This window comes from Siniperca chuatsi, linkage group LG8 (genome assembly GCF_020085105.1).
Source record: "Siniperca chuatsi isolate FFG_IHB_CAS linkage group LG8, ASM2008510v1, whole genome shotgun sequence".
In the NCBI taxonomy this organism is placed as follows: domain Eukaryota; kingdom Metazoa; phylum Chordata; class Actinopteri; order Centrarchiformes; family Sinipercidae; genus Siniperca; species Siniperca chuatsi.
In genome coordinates, this window is record NC_058049.1 from 3307629 (window position 1) to 3334166 (window position 26538).

The window sequence follows — 26538 nt, forward strand, 5'->3', positions numbered from 1 at the left end:
TTTATTTAGAAACTTTATTTTTGACTTTACACTTTTGTCTCCTCAAGATACTGTTTCAAATTGATCTCCAATTAAAGCCCTGAACAAATCATAGCATATATATAATATTGTCAACAACATACATTTACATCAGAGGTCTTTAGTTTTCTTATCTGGGTGTTTTGTTCAACAAACAAGAGAATTCAAAGTTGCATGAACATGTGATGGTTAGTACAGACTGTGCACATTTCTCTTTTCTAATATTTTTTTTTAGTGGTATAGGTAGAAAAAGGTCATTATTTAAAAACAAAATTAAAAAAAACAATTTGCAATTAGCACCGTTACTGTGATTTATTTTAACTTAGGGATCAGCACCTTGTCCCGTTAGTAGCGACTAGGAGTTTTCATACTGCTGCTGCTCAGAGGAGTTTAGATGACGAGGTCGTTGTCCACGTCCTCTGGAAAACACAAAGACACAAAACATCCATCAGCACATATTAACATCCTGATCGATGTGGCAATAATTATTTAACCAAACATCAAATAAATATATTTGTAAGGAGAAATGTGCTTAACAGTATTTATGGATGAATTCAAAAGTACAAAAAGTACAAAAAAGTGCAGAAATCGTAGCAGTGTTTGGACATCTTTTAGATGTAGATGACCAAATTTCAATTAACAATAAATATTTAAAAAACTGTCTTTTTTTAGTTTGTTAAAATGATGAATATTTAAGGAATTTATTGAGTAAGTATTTAAGAATGTGCAAATGAAAAATATGATATTTCTACAAAGTAAACTTAAGATCCAAAACATTTGCCCCACACAAAATGGATTTTTAACAACTGTTTTGGGGTTAAATGATGGGATCAACCAGATTTAGTGTATAAATGTTTTGATTCTGAAGGAAGCGACTGACACCAAAAGCTGACATGTACTGATGAACAATTCACTGACAGACAATTCTGATAACTGATTACCTGCTGAAGTCATTTGTCAAGCATAAATGCCAAATATTCTCAAATGTGATAATTTGCTCCTTTTCTCTCTTTTTCTGTGATAGTTAATTGAATATCTTTGGATGGTTTGGACAAGAAATTTGAAGATGTCACCAAGGGACATATTTCACTTTCTTCTTGACACATTTTTTAGACTAAATAAATAATCATTTAGTCAACAGAATAATGAATGACAAACATAATCCTGAGATGCCGCTCTCCTTCATTTCCTGCAGCTTAACTTCACTAAAGCTGCAGGAAATACGGTGACAAGCTTTTCTCAATTTTTGTGATACTACAAAACCGACATTTAAATTTAAGGTCATTATTTTTGTTGTTTGGTGATCATCTTCATGCATACAGTCGATACTCACGCTCCTTGATGCCGAAGCAGGCGGCCCACTCCTCCAGGGCGATGTATTTGTCGTTGTCAGAGTCGCACTGCTCGAAGAAGCGGGTGGTGCAATGCTCCATGGGAATGAGAGGGGCACGCAGGGGGGAGAGCTCTGTGTGGGTCAGGTATCTGGTGGCATACAGACACAAGAACAAGATTCACTATGGGAAAACCTTTACAGTAGCAACTATGGTCAATTTCTGTGTTTCTGCTGTATTTACAAAATAAGCTTTGTGTCTCTGTGAGCACAAAATAATTATTCCATGATCATGAGAAAACTGGTTTCAGAGTTTGTTGAATATAAGAAAATATGAGGACAAACTTTTTGTCTCATGATCACTGAAGATGCTTTAAAATTTCGGGTTCACAAAGTAACTTTTTTGTAATCAAGTAAAAACAAAATGCAGAAAATCACCTTCACCCATGACCTGTCTGCTTGGAGAAAAGGTATTTCAGATGTCATTATTCACCCATTGTCTGCTTAAAACACCTTCCCTTTAGCGCGTTTACTGTCCTCTAATATCACAGTCAAAAACTTGCATTTGTCTTCACCCACACTGGAGTTAGGCATCTCCTGCGTGAAGTTAAATGCTTAATTGTACATTAAGAAAGAAATTAAGCAAAAGGAAAAAGCTTGTAAATGTAGGTTCTTGCTGGTGCAGTTAGAGTCTAGCAGCCACATCAGCATTTTTTAGAATAAGTAGTTATAAAGTGAACAGCAGCTGGGGAATTGTTTGATCCATCAGTGTGGTGTGAGATCAGAGGCTGCATCATCCACACTGGAAACCAATCAGCTCTCAGCTCTGCCAGAAGCTCAACCACTGCCTGAGCAATACAGATATTTTAGTTTACAAGACCTTACACGTGCTGACTCTGCCATGTCAGAACCTTTTGTCAATTCTTCCATCTATGAAAGATAGTTGTGGAAGCCGAATAAGTCTGTGTCTGATTGGATATAAAACTACTCCTTTTGGCCCCCTACGTACCCATCGACGGGGTGCTGGTCGAGCTGGCCGAACTGCCAGTGGACGGGGAAGATGTACATGTTGTAGTTCTTCTCGAAGTCGTGAGCCAGCAGGTCCAGAGAGTGATCGCCAGCCTGCAGCCTCTTCTCATTCTCATAGATCTTCTTCACCTGAAAGATGGGACAGACACATTCCACATTACCAAAAAATAAACTCACTAACACTACAGTTAATGACCCCTAATCGGCTTGTTGCATGGTTTAGATGTCGATTGTTTGCTATTTGGAGGCTTAAAGTACAAAAATGTGTTTAAAATATTTAAGTTTAATAATCAATCTAATTAGCACGTCAGTGATTAGATTCATCTAAAAGCTCTCTCACACTCTGCACACTTTCGTTTGCATCTTAAAACTACTGTTGTCAAATCGTGGATCAGCCTAAAAGCTTGTTTGCAAAAGTTGTTTTTTTCAACTATTCTGAATTATCTACAAAAGTTAAATCAACTCTGATGGGTGTAGAGAGTGATGTGGAGTGTAAAAGCTTGTAGAGTAAATCCATAACTTCTCTCTGGTATTTAGGTGTTTTTCAGTCATATAAACATTTCCTCAGTCTGAATGAATTATGTTTTTAAACTGTTTGGATAAGAGTTTGTGAGTCTTTATGAGCCACCTCAAGCATAAAACGGTGTGTTTTAAACACTTACAATAACACACTGTGTCTGGTGAACCAGTGAACAATCTTTCCCCTTCACTTTTGATGGTATTATCTCTCAATATTTGTGACATTTCTCTTATAAAGAATTTTGGAAGCAAACAAAATCTTATTCTGTTTCAGTCTTTTGTATGCAAAGCATCTCCACTCTATGTAAATGTGCTTCTCATACCTATATAAGGTAGCTTATGAATACCTGTTGACTATTGGTCAACTTCCACAACTTTAAATATCAGTCTAGGTCTGAGAGAGCACATTAAAGGCTTACTGTATAAGTTGGTGCAGTGTGCTAAATGAATGAACCGCTCCATGTTATAAAATGTTTGCCACGGCCTGATAATGTATCCAACACATCCAGCTACAACAATCAACAGGTTACATAAAAAAAATATAAATCACTTCCTACACTGGAACATTCTACAGTGGGACCACCGAAACACCTGAACATGGAAGTATGCTGTGAATCCGTCTTTACCAAAACGACTACTCACCCTGAGCTTCTGCTTCTCGGTCAGCAGGTTGTTGTCCTCGTCGCGCTCGTACAGAGTCACCAGAACGTTCTTCAGCCAGTCCCTCATACGCAGGGGGAACTCGTTCAGCTCGGTGTCCAGGCAGGGCTCGATGACTGCGGAGAGAAAACACTGTCAGCATGAATAAAAGCAGACGCCTTTAACTTTAATTCACACATATTGGGCAATAAATTCCAACCTCAAGCAGACACTGCATGACAGTTGAATATATGAGTTGAAAATAGCCGAGGTAAATTGACTTAATAAAGCTTTAATCAAATCAAAACCTGCATTCTATTTTAAAAGGCATTTAATGATACTTGTGATCATTATTGTAGCACTGATCGTGTTACATGATTTTGAATAAATAAAGTTCTATTAAACTGAAACTGACTGCTTGTCCAGGCAATATTTCAACAAAACTGTTCTGTTCTTTCAAACGTTACTGTTTTGTTAATGAAATGATTAACTTCATATTGTTGTTTTAACTGGTCTTTAAACTTATCGTTGTTGTTTAAGCATATCTTTGTTATTACCATTCACTGAAATGCAGATGCACTGACATAAAGTACGTCAGATTCCCACATGGAGTGAAACTTACAGAACTATTACACTATATCACAAAATCACAACCTGCATCCTGTTTTATTCTGGTGTACTGAACACCACCTTGATCTCCATTTGAACCATTCAGCCCTAACTCATCTCCTCACAATGTGTGTGTGTGTGTGTGTGTGTGTGTGTGTGTAGAAGAAATGCAGCCAGCGTGTCTAAACAGATCCTCCCAACGCTGAGCTGCAGCCGTCAGGCCAGACATGACAGCCCATCGATTACAGCAACGCACAGTCATGACACTGAACAGTAACAGTACGCAGAGCGAGCTGAGCTTAGCTTCGGCTTCTTTATCATACAGATGAGTAGGAACAAAATACTCAGGAACACATCTTATCTCTCAGATGTAAACAGATGAACATCAGAAACCACATGATGTCAAAACAAAACAAGAATGAGAAGAATGAAAATTCATAAATTGCAACTAAAGTTATCTTGAAGAGCATCTGCACACACAAAAAACAAAGGCAGAACGGTGAATATTTGGCTTTCCGTCATATTTCCTTAAAATCTGCTGTATTCCTAACAACAAAGTGTGCAAACAAACGAAGAGATGCACTTCTATTACTTTCTTTTGTAGAATCTGTCCATGAAGCATCGCGGTCTTCAGTCTGTGTGCTCGCTCTAATTCCCACTCACCCTTCATGGCTGTGGTGGATTAACAATTTCATTGAATGATGATGAGTTTCCAGTGCTTTTGGTCTGACAAAGGAGCGTCTGCACATTCAGTCCCATTTTTTATTTTTTTTTTTGTCTTTGAAAGGATCTGAGTTCAGAGACAGATTTCAGACGTCAGTGTTTTTCAATTAGCTCGGAGATGATGCACTTTATTTGCATATTGGTGGATCAGCGCTTCATTTGTATTACTAAGATATATACATTTAATAAATACCACAAATCACGTGTGTCCAGTAACTTGTGGGAGCACTCTGTCTTTTTATCCATTTCAAATATATTTGTTGTTTAATTACTTGTTTTTTGTTGATTTAAAGTTGAATTTTTCTCTCCCTTGAAAGATTGACTTGTCCCAGGCTCCCATGATCCACCTTCACAGCACAACTTGTTTATATCTCAGGTGTAAAACTGCAAACAGGTTAAAATACAAGCAATGGCCTTTCAGATTATGAGGTGCGTATTTTTCTGCCTCATTTGATGAAAGAGGTTTTTTCCCCACAGCCAACATCAACGTCTGGCCCCTGTGAGACGGGCGTGTCCAGGGTGGAGGCAACACACTCTCCAAAGAGTCATTTACTCAATGACTCGGTCTAAATAATTCAAATAAGTACAGTTTAGTCTTTATCGAGCTGTTAATAATTTCTAATCAGTTACCAAATCTCAGACAAGAGATAATATTAATTATCTTTTACCTTTCACTCTTAGTGTTATCAGTTTGTATTTGCAATACAATAGTTCCCAAACACTATTAATTAGTATTTTGGAGAGGTTAGTGGTTTAATTCCCACTAGGGACACATGGGCTAAAAATGTCCTCGCTGACTGTACTGCAAGGTTGTTAGAAAAAAGGTCTCCACCCAAAAAAATGCATCCTCTACCAAATCGCCTAAACTAGTTCAGGAGTTTTGACCACTTTCATGAGACTCTCAGCTTGATTCAGAGGCTTACAGAGCTGCACTATGGGCCTACTTAGTATATACTGTCAATTTCGGATTCCATCTAAAATATAAGTGTTTAGTCAGAGCTGTGGAATCAGAAATGGAGCAGCAACAGCTTTAGGAATCACTCAATCAACATTGACTGTAAGTGTGAGCGCTCACATTTGCAGGGTCCGATGTAGTCGAGGTGCAGCTTGTGGCCCTTCTTGGTTCCCTCCAGGGTGCACTTGGTGGCAAAGAAGTGGCAAGAGGTGTCGTAGGTCTTGTTGTCGGTGCCGCAAACCTGAAAAGGAAAACACACGAGTTCTCTATGATGATATTTCATAAATGGCTGCATGCAAAACAAATTATAATGCTGTGGTAGTTATATGAATGTTTAGCATTGAGCTCCTAAGACAATCAAACTCCTAACAAAGAGATTAGTGTCTCTGCTTTTAACTGTGCTTCACAAACTAACTTTAACTACTTTAATGTGTCATTTAAACATGTTGTTTTCTGTCATAGTTTGAGGTTTTGTCCTGTTTCCTGTTTTATTTTGTAGCGTGCTCCTCTCCTCGTGTGTCTTGTGGCTTTACTTCCTGTCTTTGTTTGCTTTCCCTCCAGTTTTGAGTGTTGGCCCCGCCTTGATTGTTTGCACCTGTGTCTCGTTGTCTCCCTTACCTTAGTGTATTTAGTCTGGGGTTAGTCTGGGGTTAGTCTGGGGTTTGTTCATTGTTGGGTTGTGCTTTGTTCCTGCACTGATTTTTGTTTCCTTGGACCTTGCCTGTACTGTGGACTCCATGTTGTCTCCCTGTTCTGCCCTTGCCTCTCTGGAAGAGCTCAGATCCCCCAGTGTTTGCTTGCAGTATATAATAAAAGACAGTTGCTACCTCATCCAAATACCACTTCCTTGTGTTCTGCATGTGGGTCCTTAGATTGTGCATTATGACAGTTTTCAGGAATAGAAACACTGTTTTTGTCATCATTTTGTAAAAAAGTTCAACATGGTTGAACATCTGTTCAGGTCGAAATGGATGCGATCTATATGAATAGATAAGTGTTAGTCCAAGAAATTCCACTCACAGGAGATGTGCGTGAAAAGTGCTTTATAAATGGCCAAGCGGTGGCACTATTTGTATGCACCAAAATGTATTTATATCGTCCGTGGTCCGTGGTCTAACTTTTCACCTAATATCATCAAAATGTGTTCTGTCGTTTTTGAGATTTGACAAATGGGCCGGATCCTCTGTGACGAGTTCAGTCGCAGAATAAATACGAATTTAAAGAAACGTTGGGCTGATTCGAACTCACATGCTCGAACTCTCCCTCAGTAGCAGGGCAGGTGGAGGGGTCCTGGCACACACACATGGGGGTGTTGCTCTCATCGACCTCACACACTTTGCCCTTCTTGCAGTGGTGGTTCAGGCAGGGGTCTGCGAGAAAAAAAGCACAGATACAGAAGAAGAGTTACAGTCTATTTCTCAGGAAATGGCTCCGGATTGAAACACGGATTTAACAGGCCAAACAGACGCCACGACCCAATCCAGACACAAATACTTTCCAGTCCTTTAGTGCAGTTTGCCAAAAGAAAACTCAAATAAAATCATTCATGTATGAGAGGATTAATAAGCAAAATGACTAAATAAACAATAAACCTGTCATCAAAGAGTTTGTGCCTGGCTTTAGCTGCTGTTCGGTTAAAAAGAACATTAGAGTCCTGAAAATGCTGCTCCATGGAAAACAGCAGAAGTCATGGAAAAATGCTGGTGGAAGACAAACCAAACAGTTGGACAGGAGCAGAGCAGAAGGGCGTTGTAGTTTAGTTTCTGTACTTAAAGGGACTATAGTGCTTTAAGTGTGCTAAAATGTGCACAGACATTTCTGACTGCAAAAGCCAAACTGTTGTATTATTTGTTTTCTTTAATTTTAAGATAAATTTCACCTATAAAATCACATGTCGTTGGGACCACAAACCTCAAATCTATACCTCTTGAAAAGGGGATTTTGGAACCAAAATATGATGTTTGTCCTTTTGGTAAATAATTGTTCCTTTAGAGTTGAAAGAAGCAGGAATAGAGACATAGGTACATGCTTGACGATACAGTATTTGTGCCCTAATTGGTTAAAGACTCAGTGACGAGCGCTTAAAATGTACCATTTCGATATATTTCCATATTGTTTCTGAAAGTGAGAAATAATAATTGTGCTACTCTTTGATCTTATTGCATTTCTTTGACAATTAATTTAACATGAGGAAAGCTATAACACTTCCTTTCGTCCTTCCATGTTTCCATACTTTATTCCTTCTGTCCCTCTGTCCTTCCTTCTTTATGTATCTCCAATGTGGTGGATTTTATTATTGCATGGGTAGATCCCACCAGGTAAGTGAGAAGTGAAAATGGAGTACATTTTTTCATCATGGTATTTTTTACTTTTAACGGAAGTAAAGGATATGAGTACGTCTTCACTGCACAAGCAGAGCAAAATATCTCATCCTGTACATTTTGTACAGTTGGACTGTTTTCCTGCTGCTGGTGTTGCCTGTGGCTCAGTTACTGGTCTGAACTGCTACTTAAAGCAGGGTGGAAATCTAATTACAGCCGTCTCCTCACAGAATAAGGCAGTCTGTTATTATGGCTGTTTGATTCGCCAGTCTGAGGCTTCCCTAAACCTTGCAACCAAGATACTGTATAGCTGGAGGGCAGAGGAGCGAAATGCAGCTGAATGAAATGTTGTCAGAGGAGGTCGGTGTGTGAGGCAACAAACATGACACATTTTATCCCTGGAGTCACTGAACCTTCTCAATCTAAAGGATTTATGGAAGTTTGACTTCAGCTTTTCATTTGAGGTCAGGTAACTCTAAATGTACATATGAGTGTGTGCCACAGTTATGTACATGTGTATGAAGTTTTTTTTTTGACAACTTTCACTTTTACTTCACTATATATTGGAAATAAAATGTATGTTTACACCTTTACAATTTTCTTCCACGTTTGTTACTTTTGTTACTTTTGTTACTTTTGTTACTTTTGTCACTTAAAAAAATCATCTTTTATTTCTTTACTGAGGCTGGCTCTTTTTTTTCTTTTTTGATTAAACACAAACAGAATTTTGTTAATTATTTACATTTTGACACTTGATTGTTTTACTTTTACTGAAACAATTTTTTGGGCACTTGGGAGCGTTATGGAGCAACATTATTATTCATTTGCAGTCATTTGGCCGCCTGATGAACCTAAGTCCAATATTCACTCTCTTTTTGCGAGCAGTGAGAGTGAACCAAAACAGTAAAGCTCCATAAAGCCGAGGGGAGCTGCAGATTCAGGTGATAATTCTCTGTAAGTTCATCATACGAGTGATCCCTTTCAGATTGACATATTGTTTTCACATTGATATTTTATACATTGTTATTATAAAATTATCAAGTATAGCTGCTTTAAGTATTCCTTATTAAAACATGTTACACTGTTGCATTTGTGTGTGTTATGTTGTGTAAAGAAGAAATTAAAAAGGTAAGGGAATAATTGCTTGTACTTGTACTGTATTTCTGTAATATTGTGTATAAAAAACAGGACATATACAAATAGTATAAAATAAAAATGAAATACTTAAAGCATAAAACATTAAAACACTAAATAAAATACTGTGGGGCTAAATTTGTGGCTCAGTCTTTTAAATATAGATATGTTCACACAGTCACATTTTGGGGACTAACTACCAATATGGGGACAAAACTCTGGTCCCCACAAGGTAAACCATTAACTTTTGGGGTTAAGACTTGATTTTTAGTTAAGGATAGGGTTATGGTTGATGTGGTTATGGTTAAGGGTAAGTCTTCTGGGAAGTGTAAGTCAATGCAATGTTATCCTAAGTGACAAAAACAAGTTTGCGTGTGTGTTTGTGAACTTACTCTCAGCAACAATGTCTTCAACAATCTCAATGGCCTCGTCAAACTCTCCAACCTCAATCTGCACTGGGTTGGCCCCCACCTCGGTCTCCTGTGGAACATGAGAGGTCAGAGGTCAGACTGTAAGCAGCTAAGGGTTTATAAGTCACATGCACGGGAATTTAATCTCGTCTGGGGTGCAAAGTGATCAGAGTGTGTGACTGGAAGCGAAAGTCTGTGTGAAGAAAGAAACTGCTAACAGCCAGCTTCTTGTTTTTTTCGCACTTTCTGAATTTGGTCTAGCAGATGATTTCCGTGCAACAGTCTTCAGGTCTATTTCTGCATGACGTCCACTTAAACCAAACCGCTTAAATATCCGTGGTTTTCCTGAAAAAAAGTTTAAACGTCACCACTAAAGAAGGTTCCTCCCTGAAGGCCAAACGGAGTCTGGGAGCAGCGAGACCATAATATCCAACAATAACAAGCAGCTGGTTCCACATGTGGTGAAGCCATGAAAAAAGGCAATGGCTTCCTGACCGGCTGGTGGGCTGAACGGCTAAAATTAACAGCTGTGGGATCTCTGGTCCCACTGGACCTCTGGAGCAGCAAACGATAAACCGTTCTCATAAAGGCTCACTCCAACGTGGTTTAGTATTGTTTACAGTGGGTTTTGAAGGACATTGTGCCCTGTTAGAAAAGTAACTCCTTTTCAACAGAGGGATATTTATCTCTCCTAATAAAGCAAAATCGTGGCGGGAGCTGGAAGGATTTCGTGTTTTCATCCGTGTGTGTTTGCTGGAAAGATTTGTCAAAAGCCTCAGAGGTAACAAATGGATTTGGGTGGAATTTGGTGAACAGATTGATTAGATTTTGGTAAATATCCAGATCTAGGATTTCCACCATTAACAGATTAAGCTCTAGTGGAACAAACTGACATCAGGGACTTTCACGTCAGCTGCAAAACAAAATATCTTGCTCTTCTTACAGATGATGCAGCTTTGCTAAACTTGAGAACTGTTCAGATTCTAATCATGAGATCTGGACCCTAAAACAAGTCCCAAGACAAATCTGAGAGGTCACCAGATGATTAAAGACACGAGATAAACGATAAAAAATATTTCTGTTACAAAAAAAATTACGTTCATGTTTTTCAGACTTTTTCAAATTTTTGCCTTTTACAGTATAACTTAATCATTCTACGAAGAATAAAGACACTCCTCAGTTGCACTGCTCACAACTCTTGTTATGAGGGTTAAAAAGTCAAAAAGGGTTGGGAATGTAACCCTTCAAACATGGTGGCATCATGATGGATATCAGATCTCTAGAGGCGTCTGTTGGCAGAATCAGAATCAAACAATTTATCAAGTACAGTAAACACACAGGAATTTTGTTTTTGTTTTTTGCCTTTGTTCAGTTTAATTTCCACTACGTGCATTTAGTTTTAAATTATTCTGTGATGGATCAATTCTTTCACAGGCTGAATAAATGAGTAATTCAGCTGTGGGCATTCACAGGAGAAGTCGCCACCACTGTCACATGAACAAATACCACTGAACTTCTTTGGCTGCAATGTCAAAACCCCAGAGCTCCATCACAGATCAGATCATCTCTCTGAGCAGCTGCTTGGCTCAGGAAACACATCACAGATGCCAAATCAAACTCAGATGAGAGCAGAAGTATTTGTGTCGAGTTTCCCCAAAAAAAATCAGTGCAATGCCAGTATAAACAAAACAGAGCTTAGCAAATTTTAAAGGATCATTCTTGTTTATTACAAGTTGGGTCTTATTTTTGTAGTTTTGTCATCAGTTCTATCAATCATGATGACATTGTACACACCAAAGTAACTGCTGAGATCTGGGAACACAATGACTTGTCTAGTCCAAAAGGCAAGAAACACAAGCAGCGAGACGATCAGACAGCTTGTAAAGAAGCCAACAGTTTATCCGTTTATCTACTTTATTTGGAGGTGAAAGTGAGCTCATAATCCCTCATTGCACAAGAAAACTGTGTGCACACAATTAAGGTAAGTACTACAGTCAACGTATTATACCAGAATAGTGAAATAGTTCAGACTCTGTACCTGCAGGCCAGCCACAAAATGTTTTGGAGAGAAGTGAGAAAAAAATCACCTCAACAAAAGACAAGCTACCGTGTTGGAAGAGTGACAAAAGAATAAAAGACGCGTCTAGTGAATCTCCTCTAATTAGCTCCAGTAGCTATCTTATTGTGAAAAAAAAATCATATTTGTATCTGTTTCAGGTTGATTAAGATATTACTTATGTAACACCTATTTAAGGCCTTTAGTTTACATAATGTCAGATGTCTCCAGGCATTTAAGGACTTTTCAGGAAAACCATGACTAGTGTTCTCTCAAACACGATGAACAGCTGGACTGACCTCAACAATTGGCTCCTCAGTTACCAGCTCTTCCACGATAGGCTCTTCCTCAGTCTGGGACACACACACACACATTAAACCGTTATATCTCTTGCACATGAACACACACTTGTGGGTGCTCAAAGAAAAACAATCTTCATGCACATGCACACACAGCTACAGAGTACACGCAGGGGAGCAACTCAGTTTAGGAAAGCAAACATTTAATCTTCACGGACTTGCAATAAGAACACACACACCCACAAGTAGATATACACAGGAACTGCACTTGGATAGGAAAACACCATTATCAGGCACACACACACGGCGCATACATGGAAACTCACACTCCCACATGTAAATTGATGATCACACAGGAAAGGAGAAAGGTGGAGAAACACTCAGGAAAACACACAAAGAGAGGAACATGCTCGTGAAGACAAAAGCAGAACACACACACACACACACAGTATGACTTACAGGAGCAGCCATGGCGTGGCCAGCCAGGCACAGGACGAAGACAATCCACACCCTCATCTTCAAAGTCTGTGGAGACAAACAGAGCGACAGGTGTACCGACCGTATTCACACAAACAGAAACTATTAAAAAGCAAAGCCACATAAACTTGTATCTAGTTTTATGATTGCTTTGTTGTAATTTTTTAGATTATTCCTGATAGAGTGCAATCAGCACGCAGCACTGAGCAGACCTGACGAGGAGGAGTCACTCTGAGACAACAGAAGATGAAACAAAGTATAATTTTATCTTCCTTTCACGTGTTTCAATATCAAGTGTTTCTAATGATAAGTTTTCATCATCTGCATATGAAGAATTCCAAAATAACATCATTCAATATCCTTTAGGTGTGGTACCTTTTACCCAATCTGAACCAAGAAATATTGTCCCTAAACGAAACGCATCTTAATTTATTGAGTGTGTTTAATCATGAAAGGACAACAAATTAGGATTATTGCAATTTTGCAACCACAGGGGGTCCTCAGAGGGTTCCTTTATGAACACCTAAATACTAAATGAAGCGTAGAGGTGGGTTTGAGTATCAAAAACCAATTCTGAATTATAACAGTTTCCAAATTTATAAGAATTTTACTGATTAATATAGAAATTTGCTTTTCAATTCTGCTTATCAATTTCTGGAATGAAATGTGGATCTGCTGTCTAGTATATCACCATGTCAGCCCAGAAGTCTGACTATAAACATCACAAAAGAGAACAGTGATACAGTGAAATTTAATCACTGTAATTTTCAATCATTTCAATCATTTTATTTTACTCTGATGTATACTTTTTTCTGATTTACTTGCTTTTGTTAAGCACTTTGCAACTCGCCCGCTTCTTAGTAGTAATAGCAGTATTAGTAGTATTGCACTGTGTAAGAATGTAGTAGTTTTGAAGCCTCCCCTTCTAGTCACAAGGCCCAAGAATCAGCAAATGCCAAGCATAAAATAGACAATATTCAACTTGTTCATTGCAACATTGCCAAAATATTTTGTTTTCTTTATTTCACCTTTTTTACCAACAAGGATCACAAAATACCTAATCTTTCAAGACTTGAATCTGCTGAAAGTACAATAGTTTATTTTACTTTCTCTATATTTTAGTTTCTTCATTTACTCAAATAAAATGTGAAGAATCAGTACTAGGATTTCATAAGACCAGGATCTATAAGAATCTGAATCTGAATTAGCTGATAAAGTCTAAACAATAACCAACCCTACTCTCATGAAGCCCTGCAGTCTTTCTGAAGACAACAAGAGCATCTGGACACAACATGTAACACAACTCTCTCTGCAGACTAATGGAAGCTCACTAGTTTCCCAAACAAAACCCACAGTGTCTGCTTTGTTTACTGGCAGCTCGTGTTGACATTGTCTGCTTGTGGTTTTGTTGAAAAGACTGTCCCAGAACATCATTCTGTCCACTGAAAGGGATTTTCTCTCATAGCGTAAATCAGAGCGAGCACAGTGGCTGATTGCACTAAATTAGGCTTCAGAAATACAACTGTAACAACTTATCTTTCTGCCATTTGGATGGAAACAGGCGTATAAACAGCTACTGTCTTTATGTACACTACCACAGCAACATTTTTCCACGACCTGAGGCAGCTTACTTTAACACCTCATATTTCCACCAGGCCATAAAGCTTTGCTAAACACATATTTACATTTGTAAACCCATGACAGATATGTAAGAATCTGACCCTGATGTGTGCTTTGGGTAGTTGGATGGGTGGACCAAGGTTCAATCCCCACTGGGGCCATCTGTATAATAGTTATAGTGATATGAGGTGATTTGGATAAAAGTCTCCACCTACAAGCTTGTAATATTAGATTTTCCTATGTGGCATGTGTTGACCTGCTCTACATCAACCACAGAATCACAGCATGAGTAAGAAAACCTTTTCCATGTGAGCAACATATTATCACACAAATTACAGTAATGCCACCTCATATATATTCTCAAAGGAGCACACGTTTCAAATCATTGGCTACAAAAAGTGACAGCCGTGTTTTTCATAATATCACTACCAATTAAAGCCCAACCAGCACTGTATTTGTAAGGCCGATAATAATATCATAATTTGATAGTTTACAAAACTCTGATAATCTATTGGCCACTAGCTGTTTTTAACATAATCAAACATTTTTGTTAACTGACCCAAAAATTTGGTTATGAAAGTCTTATATGTATTGAGTGGGAGGATGCACAGTTGAAAGAATAACTTTTCAGTACTCTCTAGTTGACAAACTACAGTATGTCACGACAACACTGTTTCTAACCTTAAAGGTACAATATGTAAGAATTGGCCACCTGTTGAATTCATGTTCCAAACAGATAGGGGGCAGCATATCACCAGAGTAACCGCTAAATGCTAACTGTAGCTGCCGTTAGCTAGTTAGCTCAGTTAGCCAAGCAGCTAGTGGTCCTATTAGCTGGGAGGAGGAGGTTTTCAGGCCCGGGCCGGGGTAGACCGAGCGGGGAATGCTGGTCTGGAGCAGCGCTGGAATGGGCACCAGAACCAGAGCCGGGCAAGCAGGCAAGGGAACCGGGCTGAGCAGCCTCCCAGTACACACGGTCGGACCAGGACCAAACACAGCATCCGAGACCCACAGAGGCCAGTTTGACAATTTGATTTACAGCGACTCCGACCAGGACTCTGACTCCAGGGACAACAAAGACAGGGTTCAGGAGAGGCATGAAGTGGGAGAGGAAGAGAGGTCAGCATCAGTCAGCGCCCACCTCCAGAGGCCTGAGCGGGGTCAGCCCCAGGGTGCCAGGAGCCAAACCCGGCAAAAAAACTATCTCTGTGTTGTTGGACTGAGGGCAGACTGGACGCTACAGTGACTCACTATCACATCTTGAGGTACAAAGTGGTATTACGAGACAGGACGGGCTGAGGATGGCTGGTTAGCATGCTAACTTCAGTAGATATCTCTGCAACACAATACATTGACATCTATGACATAACGTCATTACTGTGATTTCTTCACATTCTGTTGATAATTTTAGTTCATTTTTGAATGTATTAAACCTAAATTCTTACATATAGCTCCTTTAAATATACTGTAACTTTGATATTTTCAGAATCAGAATCAGAAATACTTTATTGATTCTCGAGGGAAAACTCTTTTGTTACAGCTGTTCGCTATCACGTCAGTGCACACAGGAATAGAAGTACTAAGCAAAAAATATAATACACTATAATACAGGTCAGAAAATAAATTAAGTACCAAGTGGGTATAAGTATAAAATAAAATAAGTGTGAAGTACAAAGTGGGTTTACCGGTTGATGATAATAATACGGTATAAGGTAACAGTGCATGAACTGTCAAGTTAAATGTAGCTTATTAGGATTATAATGAGACGGAGGATATTGCACAGCAGTAATAGAGGTATGAATAAATATCAATATCAATAAATAGGGAATTTTAAACTTGTAATTTTATTTATTGGTATTATCATTCCCAATTCATCTATGATAAGCTAAAATGTGTATTTTAAGAAAGACTACTGCTGTGGCTCTATGGATGACAATGTCAGTCAGTCGGTCGGCTGGTCGGTCCACTACTTTGCTCCAGACTGAATTATCTCAGCAACTATTGGATGGATTGCCATGAAACTTGGCACACACATTCATGTCCCCCTCAGGATCAATTGTAATCACTTTAATTATCTCTTTAATGTTTCCTCTAGCGCAATTATTGCAGTTTACACGCTATGCCAGGTTCTTTTTCATCTAATCACATGGAAAATATGCTATTTTAATGTAGAAAGGTACAAATTTCCTATGAGATGCGGATGTCGTGAGAGCAGAGTCCCCATCAGTCCCCTATCTGTCTATCTTTCTTCCTCTCCATCTGATCTGAGCATCCATTGTTGGGGTCTCAAAACGCTTTCTCCATCCCAGCTTCTCTTCCTTTATCATGTCTCGTCTGAGGGACTAAACAAGGGCTTCTTTGTTCGGTAATGAAGTGTGACATTGCTTGGTCTTCCTCCCTCTTTCTCTATTAGCTATCTCCCTCTCCATGAAGTCAGCTGTTTCACCCAGACATCCAGAAACTACCTCTATCCCCCATGTCCATCAAAGGACATACAGGGGTAAGTTTAAGTGTCTCAGGAGGCCGACTGTAAAGATAAAAGTCCTTACTGTTATTTCATTCACCCTGTTTCCTTTATGTTGTTGTTTGCATTTTTCGGCTTGATATCAGAAAGAACAGGAATTTGCCTCACAACAACAGACTGTATCTCTTGTTTCTGTTGAGTTTTTACTCTGCTGTGAGGGAAATTCCTCATGCAGGGCAAGAGACTGAAGTGAGCTGACACAGTTCTGTACAATATACTGAATGCTGCAGGAGATCAGCGGGGGATAATAAGATTTACAAAACAGGGCTGAGAATAGTTGGAATTCCTGCACCTCGAATAAGAGGGAAGCAGGTTTAAACCAACAATAAATCAATAAAACTAAATGATCCAATCTCCTCTTGGAACATTAAACTTTGGAGAATCTTTCACTTTTTTCTTTCATGTGCAGCAATTATCAACTCAGAAACGATGGAATTGGAGATGAATGGCATGGCTCTCAAAGACATCGCCTAGAGGGAAACTGGATTTGACATTTTGGGGGTGGAGGAATACATTTCGCTTGGCTAGTTGCCGGGTGTCCTGAAAAACGCAGGAGGGCCTCTTGACACGAAGCGTCTGAATAGGGCGACATATTTGCACAGATGCAGTGAAAAGGGTAAACTCTGCATACAGTGGACCAGAGATGGAGGGTGTTGACATGTGTTGTTTGACGAACCCTCAAGCAACACAAGAACGTTCTGTCATTTGCACAACAAAGATATATTGACTGTTTGCCTGTGGGCACATTTTTCTTCTGTTGTCACCCTAAAAATAGTCAAAACGCATGTTCAGAAATGACTGATGTGTTTGAAATGTACTGTAATCCAGTTGTAGAAGATGTAGCATTCTTTCTTGAGAGCAAGTTTGTACATGTTTTATCATCAGTTGAAACCCTCGGAACGTGAGAGCCTTGTCCTCCTACAGTGATACACTTCAAAACTGCAACTACAACGACCATATTTGCTTACACTGTACCACTAACTTATATGGTAGCATTTGAAAAAGTCTCCCAATTTACATCAGTCATACATGTATCTGACTTTTAACAGTTTCTTTATCCAGACTTTTATGTTTTGTCACTGTTTGGAGAAAACTCTCAAGGCTGAAACAGTTTCACACAGTTTGGTGACAGTACAGAAATAACTTTTTAAGCTAATATCATTATTTTTCTTTCTTGCGATTACAAAGCAGTTGTGTTGTAATCTTAACATCTTAACTTTTTAAATAACTTGTTGTGTTGAGATCATAGAATTATGCCAAAATCACAAATCACCATTTTGTGTCAAGATCTAAACACAGGCGAAATAGCCTATTTTGTGATGAATCAATCAGTTAGAAAACATTGTAATGCAAATGCATTAGTGTGATGTTGCTGCACTAAATTATGAACAGGGCATTGTAAATCCCTATAAAATTCGACATGATTTAAGCCTTTTACTTTGAAGGGTACAGGTTCCGTTGTTATATTTCCTGCTTTCTGGACTTTTCTTGAGAAGGCACACATTGTCTCTTTGTTTACTTCCCAGCTTTCTGCTGTATATGTGATGCTAAGTTACTTTTAACAAATTTAAAGGAAATGTATTGTTATTGTCATGCATAAATCTATTAATCAAAAGGGAAGTTTGTCAAGGCATGTGTGTAGCAAGGCTGCCATGTAGCTTGTGATGCTAGAGTGAGACCATGTTGGCTAGCATGTATTTCATGACTTTTGTTCATGGTGTTACGCAGGCACAGAGAGAATTTACACAGCACAATGCAGAGTTAGACGCACTACATCAAGAGCATGAAATCAGTTTCTAATGAAAAAAAACCCCCACATGAAATGTCCTTTCTGGCCCTCCATATATAGAAAATGCAACATAAAACTACAAACTTAACTACATCTAACAGGTTTTACAGCGGTGTTTTTCTTGGATTTTTCTCAGTTCTGTTAATCTAGACACTAAATCACATCATGGATCTGCATGGCTGTTGTAGATGTGGGTGTCTGTACCTTAGATGTTAGAAAAAAACAAAATTGTGATAAAAAGGAAGATGGTTTGAGTCCCAGACTGGCAGAAAGCTGAGGGTAGGAAAACAAGAGATGATCCTGAACTACTGCTTCTGATGTAGCTTTATGCAAGAGAGAGAAAAAAGCAACATGATTATTGCTGCACTGTTTTGTTCCACCTGTCAGGAAAATACAAATCTTTCAGTGCTTAATGCAGAGTCAAGGCAGGACTTTGACAATGGTGACCACTGTTCATGAAGGTCCAAGAGATGAGAAGTCATAAGTAGGCTTGGACGTGGAAAAATACAGAAACCCTGGCAGAGGACGCAGACAGTGACGTCTCCAAATAACCTGCACACAAGGAAACTTCTCTGTACTTTTGAAAAAGCTGAGCTAAATAAACAAAACAAAAAAACAAGGTGTTCAGCTGACGGGACATTTTGTAAAAAAAACTTCTGATACATATGAGTAGCGTGTCTGACTGAGAGTGAGAGCTTAATGTGATCGCAAAGAGGGGGAAATAAAAACAGGTCTCATCTCCAAAAAGTGTGGAGTAAGTATTTGATTTGGAGGGACACGATGTTCCCGTCGTATGTCCGCTTTAACATATTCCTGTTTGGTCAGAGAGTCAATCGGCTTCGCTTGACAGGAAAGAGGAGGCTGGACGGACTGACGTAACAGCAAAACAAATTATTTTATTTGGAAAGCTGCTCTCATAATCAAACAGGGCCGAGGCTAAAAGGGAACTTCAGGCTCATAAAGGGGCCCTTTTTCTCCTCAAATGTATTTAATTTAGTAGGTTAGTTAAGTAAGCAAGTGTAAACTTGCTATGGAGCAAAACAGCCTGCACTGGAACTGCTGCTAATACAGAAATCTCCCTCACTTTCTCTCTCAGCTTCAGTCTCTTTTTCAGATGCTCTTTAAAGGGCGCAGACTTAGAGGAATTCTTTCTTCGTCTCCTCGGTGACATAACAGGTGGGTTTGGAGGCCTGGAAAAACAACCTGTAGCAGCCTGTCTGCCAGCAAACAGTGCAGACAAACAACACCGGCATGCAAAGGACTGTGAGAGGCAAATATTCAGTAAAGGCTCTGGGAATGAAGAGTGATTTCCTGTCTTTATTGAGCTCTGTAGACAGGGGACTATTGTGATTTTAAAGGTTAATGAAATACCTTTAAAATCTCAGGTTTATGAAATGCTGTACAGTATGTAAAATGCAGATGTTACAGCTGTAAAAGATGAGGATTTAACAGTGTTTCCTTCTCATCATTTCTCATTGACGACTCTTCTGCCTCCATTTGTCAAGGATTACAATGCCAAGATGTCTAAAAGAGCAGAAGAGAAAGAAACTCCACATAAAAACATGGTGGTATTATTAGAGAACCTGACTCTTCTTAAGTATTTTGCAATGGTGTGGTTGGTCTTTCAAAGCATTTTTCATCCTGAGGCGATCCTGTATCAGTCGGGTTGTAGTCTCTCAGCAGTCACTTGTCAGCTCTAATTACACTTGAAACTTGATGCTGGTTGAGTGTTTTGTGGAATCTCATCAACATTTTTTATCAGCTCCCAAAGAAGAAATGTTCTCCGTCCATATGAGCAAGACGAGGAAGAAGATTCTTCTATGACGGCCTCCACCATTTGGTCTTTATGATTTTTTGGGGACCAAACAGGAGTGCAAAAGGTCAAACAGGTGTTAGAAACCCTGTCAAGAGATTTGAGTCTTTCAGTCAAGCCTCTCTAAAGCCCTTTGCGGTCAGTTAGCAAAAATACTGTCAGAAACTGAAAACTCTAATTAATAAATTCGAGTGACAGATGGTAAACTCTTAAATAATGGCCACGTGGTGTGCATCAGTTCAAACAGGAACTGTTTATCACCTTATTGTACATTTCCAACGCATTAATTCCATTAGTACAACAAAATAGTTATGTCATACTGACCACTCTGTCAGAGTTTAAGTATACACAAAAATTGTTCTCACTCCCTGAGTTATTCCAGTTGACTTTGTTGTGCTTTTTGAATATTAAGCTGTCACTGAAATTCAACAACTCTTTAGATTTACTAGGTGGTGAAGTGCTTATGCAGCGTTCACATCATATGGGATGGAAAAGATTACCGTGTTTATGACTCACACACATTCACGTCTCCGAACAACTCAAGACAGTTTGTTTGTGAGGGTTAAACGTATTGTGCATTGACAATATAGCACTATAGGCATTCAGTTTGGGTTTAATTACCTTGAATGATGGACTTTGACTAACGTGAGGCATCAACGTTGGCTTGGTTTTCAGAGACCTCCATATTATTAGATGCTAAGTCAAATATATCAGAGCGTTCAGAAAAAGCAGAGTTTCCAGAAAACTGGTCATTGTAGTAACTGAATCGCTGGAAGACTTTTAATGTGTCGAGGATAGAAGAAGTGATTAGATTAAAATGTAAGTGTAAGGCTCTTTTAAGTGAGACAGTAATGTCCTGCAGCACGGGACCATAAGCTATTTCGGGCTCTGACTGCACCAACAATACTTGTCATGAGGATAAAATAAATTTCCAGTTTTTTCTTTGCATGTCATTCAGTGTTATCCTTTAAACTGACTGCAGACTATGAATATGCCATGTCAGAACCTCGGGCCCTGAACACAATCAGTCAAAAAAACGAAAGATGATCAAAGAGTGACCAAGCAAAAAATGATTGCTTATACATAAGAAACGTTGCAGACTATCAGTTACTAGTCCTGTGACTTTAATAATTTGCTTACATGTATTTTTCAGAAGTGAATTCTGAAAAATGGTCCATTAAAATGTCAATCTTAGCGACCTGCAGCAGCTCGTTTCTTGTTAAAATATCATGCCCCTCCCATCCAAGCTACCTCCTCAACTAGCAATATGACACCTGACAAATTAAATTTTTCTCTATAGAGTACAGGGGGGGGGGCTTTAAGTTGCCTGGACAAATAGTAGTTTCAGAGAGACCACCAGTCATCCCTATCACTCAGGAAACTCTGAGCACAAAAGGGCACAAACAAGAAGAGGCGAGTGGAGAAAAGCAGAAGAAAAGTCAGGATATATGTAACCTGAGTTTCTTGTCACCTGACCTCTTTGACTTGGCTTTTCCCTTCCCCCAATTGCCTTCATCAGGACAGCTCCTCTGTTTCTTTCTTTCCACAGAATTTCACTTTACTTTAGACGTAAACAGTTTGCTCTGAGCCAGTTTCCCTCAGCACTGTCTTTTCATGTCTTCTCTCCGAGTTCTCTACTGTGGTTTGAGGCCAAAAATATTGTGTTGCATCTCAGCAAAATAAAAGCCAAACACATATTGTTCAATCACCGGACATGACAATTTGGTTCATTTCAGAGTATTGAGTCTTTCAGTGAACCACTGTAGAAAATGATGCTTTGGCTTCAATTGCACTTTGATTTTCTCCTTGCTCTCTCTTTTCTATGTGACTTTTTACATTATTGTTATTACTGTTAATAGTATGGAGCTGCTTTTGTACATCTTGATGCTGCTTTCATCAGACCTCCTCTGCCTCTCTGAAAAGATAAAGGTTCAACAACCAAAATCTTTGTTTTTAGATGTTATCTGTCAAAGTCTCCTCGGTGCAAGTCTGTGAAATTACTTTTGTCATCTCCAGTGACCTATCTCAGTCTTTTTGTTGTCTGTACACTGCAAGAGGCCAGAAGCATCTACTTTATGTGGTCAGTATGGCAGCCAGCCAGCAAGTCGGTGTAAAAAATCACTTAGACATTTAAAAAAAATTCTGATCATTATAGTCTTATAATTGTGGCAATAATTCAAGCTTCAGAGAAAAATGCAATAATAAACAACACTGTTATATAAATGTAGCGTTTGCTGCACTTAAACCACTAATAACAGTCATTCAACCAGCTCAGGAAAAACATTTCAATCAGCTGTTCTTAACACTCACTGTCTGCTTGCTTCCAGCTGCCACACAGGAAGTGATGTGTTTGCAGTTCTGGTTTAAAATAAATGGAAGAACTGTGGAGTTAGCATGAATTGTAATGGCTGAATAGACAGAGAAATGAATGCTACCTAGAGAAAGTTATTCAGCTGGATACCCAAGGAGAAGGAGCACCAAAAATGGAGACAAATCAAAAACAAAAGCATGTTGCAGGTCACATCTTTAACCTAAGTTAGTCACATCACTGTTTCTTTCAGTCAGATTGTTTCTCAGACAAAAATCTGAAGCAACTGAGCTTTTTCCATCTCAACAGGACTGAGTCACATTTCTCCCTGATTGTCTCTCATTAAACTCACATGTCTGTTTGTCTTTCCTCCTTCTGTTCACAATTCTACTATTCTCCTGTCTCCATTTTTTAATTCTTTCCCTTTTATTGTATTGTATTTTATTTGTTTTGGCCTTTGTCTTGTTCCATCTCCCAGTCTGCCTGGCTTTTGCTCCATTATCTGTATCTGTTTTATTTTTCTGCTGTCTTTCCATTATGTCTTACCTAAACTTTTAATTTGTCTCTCCTTTTTCTTTCTATATCTCCATTCCTCTTAACATTTCTCCTTATTTCTTTCTTTCCTGATCTTTTTTGGTTTTTATTCCTTAATTGTCTGTGCCTCATCATCTCTTTGTCTTGCTGTTTCTTCCTTCCTTCTTTCATTCACTTCTAAACTCCGGGTTTTTCTTCTCCACATCGAGCCCAGACAGCAGCACAATCCTTCCTTCCTGCCGGGGGATTAGTGCTTTTCTAGAGATCGCCAAGCTGGCCCAATATTTCCCAAGCTGGCTCCAACACCATTACCCCTTCCCCTCCACTTCCTCCTTCTCCTCCTCCTCCTCCTACTTCGGTCCAGACCTGCCACCTCAACAATTAAGAAGCCAGAGACGTTTTGTCTCTACCTCACTAATCCAGACACATTGTCCTTCAGTCTTCCCAAAGACAGCTCAGAAAAATCTTCGACAGGTGTGACGAACACGTACAACAAGAACTTCATTTAGAATCAAGGAGCAACGATAACATTTGTCTTTCTTAAATAGTCTTTTAAACGTGTAATTCAGTGTGAGGGGTGAGGAAAAGACTGGAGATTATAATGTCTTTTCAGAGCAGGAGGACTCTGTATCGCGTCAGATTTGACTGAAATAACGTGCAAGAAAAAAGTCTGAGGAATTATGACTTAACTTGAAATTCTAGTTTTCAACGATGCTGAAACATCTGGAATATTTCCACTTGATTTAACCATGCAACCTGAAATAAACATGGTGTCTTGGAGTTGAATATTTTACTCAATAGTAGCATCATATGGCATAGTTAATAAAGGGCTGGAACAAGCAGATACAGAATATCTGCTTTATATAACAACTAAGAAATGTCAATAAAGCTAAAACAAAAATGTAAAAGCAACTTCGAAATCAGGCTTGTTTAAAGATATATATGGTTCAATTACATCTCGTCCTTATATCTGAAAAATCCAGAATCTATGAATATGCAACATTTCATTTGCTGGACACAAGATGTCTCCTACTTCACTGTAAAGTTTATTCTCAGTGTATGTGCACTGGAGGCTTTCCACATCACACTTGTGTAAGTTGCATACTGGCCCATGACTGGCTTCCAAACTAGCTGTGATGTCACGAAATCATCTCGTACGTACACGTGTTAAACTCTGCACATGCATTATCCTGCACAGGGCAAATATCCAAGTGAAGGAACAATAAGCAAAACACATTTTTTGCCCGGAGGGGGACTTTAAATGCAGCACTCTATGTCTTTTAATGTCTTCGTCTCTTTTAGTCGATTGTTGATTACTAAAGCAGGTTTATAAAATCAGTTTTCAACAACCGGCACGCCCAACCCCTACTACGCACTAACATACTAAGTACTACAGCCATATGTGATTATTAAACATGTCATTACAAAAACACAGACATTAATATGCTGCTTTAACAGCCTCCACTCTTCTAGTTTCAGTCTTTCCACCAGAATTTTAACCTGGCAGCAGGGATTTGCTCCCGTTCAGACACAAGAGCATTAGTGAGGTCCAACACTGATGTTAGGTGATCAGGTCTGGCTCACAGTCGGTGTTCCTGTTCATCCCAAAGGTGTTGCATGGGGTTGAGGTCAAGTTCTTCCACACCAAACTGGGAAAACCATTTACTTATGGCGCTAGCTGTAGCATTAAGATTTCTCTCCATTGAAACTAAGGGCCCCAGTACAAACTATGAAAAACAGCTCCAGACCAACAATCACCCAAAGTATGCACGAATTTCGGCCTTTTTCTGCTAATCCCTCTCCCTGTGGGTGAGCATGAGTGACGTCCCGACACTTGAAGGCATCTGAACTAACTAACAGAGCATTTTAAACAGCTGGTAACTGATCACCATGGCAACCTGCATTCCTTTACATGGGAGTAATCAGAGAGGGGGAGTCACAGAGGGATGAAGGGAGGCAGAGCGACAGGGAGGAAGGGAAGGAGAGATATTTGTCAGAGAAAGGCTCCCATTGCTCAATCAGGCTTTGTTGGAATCCCATCCACCCCCGCTCCTCCTCATCATCGCTCCCTTCTTTCTTTCTTTTTTTCTGTTTAGTTACTTTATTTTCACAACTTTTTCACAGAGATAAACCCTGTAGAAGTCCATTTACAAAACTGTGAATTCTCCAAAAACAAAGAGACAGCAGTTTCTGCATCTAGACTAAACTCTGACAGTGAATTCATCGTTTTACAAAACATTAATTATTTGACAGTAGATAATCAACCCACTAGGATAAGACTAAACAAAAAAAATAAACAGCATATCAGCCTGTGTCTCCCTCCTCCCCCAAGCTTTAACGCCCAGTAACCCCACCACCACCACCACCACCATCCTCCTCCTCCTCCTCCTATTGCCGATGTGGCACACAATACCTCCACAGAGAATGAATCCTCATAATCACGGCTTGTTTACCTGCAGGGAGTGATTTCCCTTGCAGTAGTTTTAGCAGTAGTGACAGAGGAGATTGTTCACTGATGTTTGAGGCCACAGTAGTTGCCTTTTAAACCAGATGTCAGTCATTTTAAAGTGAGTTTAAAGTAAGTTTAAAAATAAAATTGAGAAATTACCACCGACAGCAATGCTGGAAGTTGCTGGAGAATCTGTTGCAGGTAATCAAGTGTTTCATTACTGGATTGAATTTTGAGATTGTAGCAGGGAAACTGTGCGCTAAACTTTGAGAAGAAAAGTTTTTGCTGCTTGGTTCACTTTGGTCAAACTGGCAGAAAATGAAACAGCATATTTTACTTGATTTATTGCAACTGACAAAGAAATGTGAGAAAACAATCTGCATTTAAAAGTTCAACTTCAGCAAACTTACTTAAACATGAAAGTGAAGTTTTATAGCATGATTACACTGTCACACTAAAACCTAAATTTGTCATTAAGTTCCTGCCAACTTTGATGGTTCTCTCCCCCCTTCGCTCTTCTGCAGAGCAGCTACACATTGCTGAAGTCACTCCAGACCAGTGGCACGTGATAAATGATAGACAGAGTCCGGAGATGCTGTGCAGAGTGAGTGCTCTTACCTTTAGCTTAGCAGAGCAGGGACACCAGAAGAGAAGTCAGCAGTATGCGGGCCCTGGACGATCTAACAGCCTCAGCAGTTCACACAGAAGACATTTCCAGTGGGACGTCCCAGATAGGACACAGACCCCCCCCCGTCACCCAAACCTCCCATTACACCCTCCCTCCCTCCCTCACTCTTCCTGCCCTGGTAGGTGGGGCTTAATGTTAACTCTCTGCTCCTGGAACCTGCAGTTTGGTGTGAAAACTAATTCTAGCAGTTTCTTCACTGGCTGTTTGATGTGTAGAGCTGAAGATAAGCAAAAAAAAATACTCAATCCCCTTTTAAATTATCACACTAAAAAGAACATTTCAAAACAACACAAG

At 39.2% G+C, this 26538-nt stretch overlaps 1 protein-coding gene across 2 annotated transcripts; it reads right to left on the minus strand.

The window, feature by feature from the left end:
- sparc (secreted protein, acidic, cysteine-rich (osteonectin)) lies at positions 1–26319 on the minus strand. 2 transcript variants are annotated; one of them, XM_044206205.1, is made up of 10 exons: positions 26175–26318; positions 12502–12567; positions 12043–12096; positions 9670–9757; positions 7071–7192; positions 5943–6063; positions 3539–3672; positions 2358–2506; positions 1352–1500; positions 1–437 (listed from the first exon to the last, which is right to left on the minus strand). In XM_044206205.1, the coding sequence occupies exons 2-10, from the start codon at positions 12556–12558 to the stop codon at positions 409–411; spliced, it is 903 nt and encodes a 300-aa protein (XP_044062140.1). In that variant the 5' UTR covers positions 12559–12567; positions 26175–26318; the 3' UTR covers positions 1–408. The 2 variants fall into 2 exon arrangements, with proteins under 2 accessions (XP_044062140.1, XP_044062141.1); XM_044206206.1 differs by lacking the exon at positions 12043–12096 and having other exon boundaries at positions 26175–26319.
- Positions 26320–26538: the final 219 nt, after the last annotated feature.